Source organism: Salvelinus fontinalis, chromosome 28 (assembly GCF_029448725.1).
Source record: "Salvelinus fontinalis isolate EN_2023a chromosome 28, ASM2944872v1, whole genome shotgun sequence".
Lineage (NCBI taxonomy): Eukaryota > Metazoa > Chordata > Actinopteri > Salmoniformes > Salmonidae > Salvelinus > Salvelinus fontinalis.
In genome coordinates, this window is record NC_074692.1 from 44636169 (window position 1) to 44642666 (window position 6498).

Here is a 6498-nt window from a genome sequence, read left to right on the forward strand (position 1 = left end):
TATTTTTTATTTGTTGGCTTTATGTAGGCTATTTTTACCTAGTTGGTCAAAAGAAGTTACTTGCATTGGTATTATATGGATTAGGAAGGTAAAATCTCGCTGAACAACAAATTGCATTTACTGATTGAATTTCCTGACTGTCGACAAAAAGCCTTTTGTGTGTATAGCAAGTGAGCAGAGGAGTGAATTGTGACAAGGTGAAAGGGTGAAGGGTGAGGGTGAAAAAGGGTGAAAAAAAGGGTGAAAAAAACAACAACAAATAGACAACAACAACGATAAACACTTACAGATAATGGCCATTAGAGAGTTGAAGTTGCCGATGTTAAAACATTCCCGCGCCACGTCGATGAAGAACTCGATGACTCGCGCTCGCTGCTTCTTCTTCACGGGCTTGTCAACAACAACAAAAGAGCAAAATAAAACCCTCGGGTCAAAAAGTTTAAAAAAAGATACACGATGATAACCAAGGTAACACTCACTAGCTGCAATAGGGTAAATGCTAGTTCACTAGCTACACACCATGCAGATCTCTGTGGCCACCATGAAGCTGAGTCTGTTGAACCACTCTACATACGCCTCCAGGTTGCTAGCCTTCTTGTGATCGCTGAAACAGCTCTGTGGAGATAAACACAGCCATTTCATTAGCATTAAGATGGCATAGATACCGTAACATTTAGTTAGCATTAGCAACAATAGCATTTCATTAGCAATACTTACCTTATTTTTTAATTTTTAGGTATTTTGCCAACAACAAAATGAGTAAAACAGTTCAACATTCTGTCATTTTATTTCAAACGTGAACCTAGATCCCCAGATGGGTGTTTAGGCTTTATAGTTGTCTTTGTAATTAGACTATTAATGCAGACTCGGCTCTATGCTCTGAGTCACACTATCAGGGTGTCAGCTAGCTAGCTAGCTATTCACATTATTGAGCAGAGCTGTGATGACTTGTCAAAAGACCAGAGGATTTCTCTCTGATTCTGATACCAAACATTCCTTTAGCCTTACGTAGCTCTCTCCACAGTGGTCACCCCACACCCTCACACACACAGCCCCCCTCACAACCCTTTGGAAGTGGATGTAGAGGTAGCCCAAGGCACAAAAGAAAGAGCACTAACCCCCCCCCCCCCCAAGTCTCATTGTTGCCTAGCAGCAAAAACACACAAGCTCCACGCAGCCTCCCAGAACTCTTGGGTTTTGTAGCTGAGTGGTTGCTAGGCAATACGGCCCAAGCATTCTATGCCCTCCGGACAGACAGAAGAGGAAGAGGAACAGCACATATTTGGTCTACCTACCGCCCTCGCTAGCTTCTAGTCCTTTCAACCTCTGGTTCGTTGGACATTGCTATGGGGAAAAGATTGTGGTTTTGGGACATATGCCGAAAAATAATTTCTGAGGTTAAAACAGGCTTAGTACAGATCTTATACGTTTTGTTCGATGAGATAACATCAGTTCAGTTAAAGTGTAACTGACTGCGTTTTAGCAACATTAAATCTGATTAAAATGTTCAAATACACCCCCAGGAAGAATACAACAATCTTTTAATTTTTTTAATTTTTGAGAAACTAGCAATTTTCTTGTTTTAATAAATTCATAAAACGTTTGGGAATGAAGTATATTAACGCATTTGTACACATTGTACAGCAATAAAGAGTGGTAACGAGTAATTTTGGATGTCAGGGAAAATGTATGGAGTAAAAAGTACATTATTGTATTTGGAAATATAGTGGAGTAAAAGTTGTCCAAAATATAAATAGTAAAGTAAAGTACAGATACACCAAAAAATGTATTAAGTATTACTTTAAAGTATTTTCACTTAAGTACTATAAACCACTGCTGCCCCCCCATGAGCGATGCCAAATACATTTGATTGACAACTAAGAGATATGCCAACTGTGGATAACAGTCGTTCAAGTTCAACATAGCTAGCTAGCGAAGCGATTCACATTTCTTGTTAGCTTACCAAATGACACCTGCATCTGTAGCTGTAGCCACTGAAAAACGACATGAGGGGGAAAAGTCGGTCACTCACACACTCATCCAAAGATTTGACATCCTCCCAGCAGCTAGCTAGCTAGTTAATGTTAAGCTCCATTTTAGCTTGCTAAATAAATAGATACGCTAGCCCAGGGTTGTCAAACTCAATCAGCGCATGGGCCATTTTGAAAAAACAATGAATTCGCAGGTCAGACATTGCCTATTTGTTTTTACAAAAAACGTGCAACTGCGACCGAAACTGTGCCAATATCTCCTCCCAACACCGGCTTCGAGGGCATTATCACTTTTATACAACATAATCAAATAATGATTGAAATATTTTCATTCAACTTTATTTGTATTAATTTATTCATACTATTTCATCCTTCCACGAGATATAGTCGACACAAATCTAGGGTTGCTACCCAAGCCGACTGGTAGTTCTTTCTATCGGTTTGGTTGCCAGAGATACGACCCAGTCGTTAAGTCTTTCTGTTCTGTATCTATGGGCGCGACCCAGTCGTTCATTCTAAATGTTCTATTGCCATACTGGCTGGCAATGTTCTTACCCCTTGCTTGCTAGCTAGCCAACTCCCGCTAATTTACAGTCACGTCAAACAGTTCAGCCAGAATAACAGCAAAGTAGCTTAATTTGCATTTATTTAAGCTGTTTTCTAGTGACATCTATTTGAATTCATTCATAACAATGAGCTAATAATGAGCAATATCACCTGGCAAGGAAAATGTACTTTCTCTTCAGGACACTGTTGTTCAGAGGAGCTAGCCAACAACACAGCTAACACAATCACTTCAAACTGAAGCTGGAAAGACTAAACTAGCAGCATTTTGTTTCATTTTACTTCCTTTTTTCTATTGACATTTCTCTATATATATGTCCATAAAAATGATGCCGATTCATGATTTCGATTGGCTGAGAAAGGCTGCCTCTCTGTCTCGTCTCAACCCCAACATGTTCATTACTATGGGGCAGCTGGAGATCGAATTTAAATATTGAAACAATGTTGCAAATGTCAGAGAGACAGACAGGAAGGTTTATACAAATCTCCGCTGTTGAAAACCAATTGCTCGTCTAAAAGAAATCGGAGATAATGTCTAGATGCTTTTTATAGCGGAGATCAAGTTTATAAATTGCCTGGCTGGGCTGATGAGACCGTGGATTGCGCAGTGAGATGGAACAATATAAATAGGCATTTCAACGCTTTAGCCGGTGGTAGCATAGAATAGACACCAGGTGGAATGCGGTTTTAACCAATCACCTTCTAGGATTAGACCCACCCGTTGTATAATGTATAACAACACACGGTGATAGCCAACTGTAGCCTGTTGCGTAACATACCAGTGACCTATTGTTGTACCTTATCATTATCAAGAGGGTCTTTCTTCTCAAAGGCCTGGATAAATTCCTCTGGTCCGATGTAGCTCAGTCTCTCCTGAAAAAGGAAAAAGGAACTCAATAAATTCCATCTGTCTGCGTTTTTGATAGACATATTTATATTGTCAGTTCAAGGAAGTTAATAAATGTTTAGCCAAGTCACTATTAGACTGTTTTACTGTTTTTAAAAGCATAGAGATCTATACACTGAAGAAAGGAGAGAGCAGATTGTCTCCTAAGAGCAGATCGTCTGGTATTTGATCATTTAGTAACATACCAGTTCTATGTGCGTGAGCTGCTGTGCCACGGTGAAGGGGTCATTGCAGACGGACAGCATGTCTCTCTGGATGGCCTGAGGCTTGGCCTTCAGCGCGGTCAGTCGGTCTGTGGCCGTAGCATTGACCTTGACCAGGGCCTCCTCGTACTGGCTCAGAGTAGTCAGCTTCCTGATTAGGACCTGAATCATCTGCTGGACCACCTTCCTGTACAGCTGGTGGGAGGGATGGAGGGAGGGAAGGAGAGAGAGGGGAGAAGAGAGGGGGAGAGAAGGGAAAGGAGAGGTAGGGAGAAGGGAAGGGGGAGAGTGAATTTCTTTGAGGAGATTACAGTTCAATGTTTTTCATGCAATTAGTTTAAAATACTGGCACATGTATATACATGTGTAGAGGTAAAGAGAGAGATAATATATAGAGAGATAAAAACAAATCCAATTTTGATAAACTCCCATATCAATTGGGTGAAATACCACAGTGTGCCATCACAGCAGCAAGATGTGACCTGCTGCCACAAGAAAAGGGCAACCAGTGAAGAACAAACACCATTTTAAATACAACGTATATTTATGCTTATTTATTTTCACTTTTGGACATGAACTATTTACACATCATTACAACACTCTGTATATATATATATATATATATATATAATGCCATTATAAAATGTCTTTATTCTTTTGGAACTTCTGTGAGTGTAATGCTTACTGTTAATTTTATATTGTTTATTTCACTTTTGTAAATGATCTATTTCACTTGCTTTGGCAATGTTAACATATGTTTCCCATGCCAATAAAGGCCGTGAATTGAAATTGAATAGATATATAAAGACAGAGACAGACAGAGAGACAGTGAGACAGCAAGATAGAGAGACAGGAGGGGGGGGGGGGGCAGGGGGGCTCTGCTCAGTTTCTGAAATTAGAAACTATTCATGGAGATCCCAGGCTGACATTTCCACATAGCGATAGAGATGATGGGAGCTCGTTGTAACAAATGACTCTGTTGAGCTTGGGTTGCCCTTTTTCCTACGCCTCCGCCACCCTCAACCCTGGCATCAGAAAAAGCAACAGACTGTCTCGATCTCAGCCCTCTCTTTCCTGGCTCTGTGACATCACCTCCTGGTGGGGACCACCTGACCAGCGCCAGAAGGGTCTCTTTCTCTGTGTTATGTAATGCAGATCAGACAGAGAGAGAGACAGAGACAGAGAGACAGAGAGACAGAGAGAGAGAGAGAGAGAGAGAGAGAGAGAGAGAGAGAGAGAGAGAGAGAGAGAGAGAGAGAGAGAGAGAGAGAGAGAGAGAGAGAACTTAAGTGCATTAGAGCTGTAATGCAATCACTCTTCATAATAATTTGGTGGGGTCTTATAAATACGCATGTGTGAATTGGAAATGTGTATTTTTGCATATCCCACTCTCTCTGAGACACCCTCGGAGAGAGTGGGGTCACGGCCAGGGTCTGCCATGATCAACCACAACCCTGGAGCAATTAAGGCCTTGTCCAAGGGCACAGAGATTTTTCACCTTGTCGGCTCAGGGATTCAAATGAATGACCTTTCAGTTACTTGCCTTCTTGCTGCCATCCCAGTGTTTATGCGTACCAGTAGCATAGTCTCTGTTTATACCACTCCTGCTGAGCATGCTCACGTCTGTCTGAAAAAATACTTATAGAAAAGGTTAAAAAAAATAATAATAATTGGTCAAATGCCGCATCTAGATCCGAAGAGAAGGGTGCAATTATGGCCTGCAATACAGGGCGTTCCTGCGTGTGTCCTGCGTGTGGGCGTTCCTGCGTGTGGGCGTTCCTGCGTGTGGGCGTTCCTGCATTTGCAAGAACCTATCTTTCTACTTATATTGGTCAATTGTTAAGCTAGGACTGGCGGTGTCAGGTTTTGGCCACTAGATGCCCCCATTGCGCCTTTTTGAACCTTTTGTTTTTCCCTTGTTCTAGTTATTGTTTTCACCTGTGCCTCATTACCTTGTAGGTATTTAAACCCTTAATGTTCCTCAGTTCTTTGCGCTGTGTTTGTATGTTAGCACCCAGCCCCAGCCATGCTGTGACCATTGGTGTCTCTAGTTGGATTTTCCTGAGGTACTCTGGTTTTGTTCTTGTTCATTTTTGATTATTCTTTTGAGGTTTGTTTTTTCCCTGCTGTTCTTATCACTTTGTGAATTTTCTTTGTTTCTTGGAGGATATTCATTTTTTCCTCTTGGCTTTACTTTTGACGTTGTGGATTTATATTTTTGCCTGAAGATCTTTTTCCTTTATTAAACCACCGTCTCTAGTACTGCTGTGTCTGCCTCATCTTCTGGGTTCTGCCGACTAATAGTGACTGTTTCTCACACCGGGTCCTGACAGGCGGGAGGTAGGAGCGCTCCAGTACAGTAGGTACCATAACGTTGGATGCCAACCAGCGATAAACCCCACAGAAGAAGAAACGAGGGCGACAACGGTAGACAGTGTCCTTCTGTTTTCCTGCAGTTCTGTTAACGACGGCGAGGGCAGGTGTTCGGCAGGAGGGAGCGAAGGACACCGTCTACCGGAATCGCCCCGCCTCAAGCTAGCTAGTAGGGAGGGATCCGGTAGGAGGGGAGCGAAGGACACCGTCTACCGGCGTCGCCCCGCCTCAAGCTAGCTAGTAGGGAGGGTTCCGGTAGGAGGGGAGCAAAGGACACCGTCTACCGGCGTCGCCCCGCCTCAAGCTAGCTAGTAGGGAGAGTTCCGGTAGGAGGGGAGCGAAGGACACCGTCTACCGGCGTCGCCCCGCCTCAAGCTAGCTAGTAGGGAGAGTTCCGGTAGGAGGGGAGCGAAGGACACCGTCTCCCGGCGTCGCCCCGCCTCAAGCTAGCTAGTAGGGA

At 42.9% G+C, this 6498-nt stretch overlaps 1 protein-coding gene across 1 annotated transcript in view; it reads right to left on the reverse strand.

Moving 5' to 3' along the window:
- Window positions 1-6498, reverse strand: part of rasgef1ba (RasGEF domain family, member 1Ba) — a 159015-nt gene that overhangs the window by 23862 nt on the left and 128655 nt on the right. The window contains exons 7-10 of the mRNA XM_055887850.1: window positions 3648-3860; window positions 3354-3428; window positions 520-615; window positions 288-390 (exon numbers count right to left, since the gene is read on the reverse strand). Of these exons, the coding sequence (XP_055743825.1) occupies window positions 288-390; window positions 520-615; window positions 3354-3428; window positions 3648-3860 (487 nt within the window). The remainder of the gene's footprint in view (window positions 1-287; window positions 391-519; window positions 616-3353; window positions 3429-3647; window positions 3861-6498) is intronic.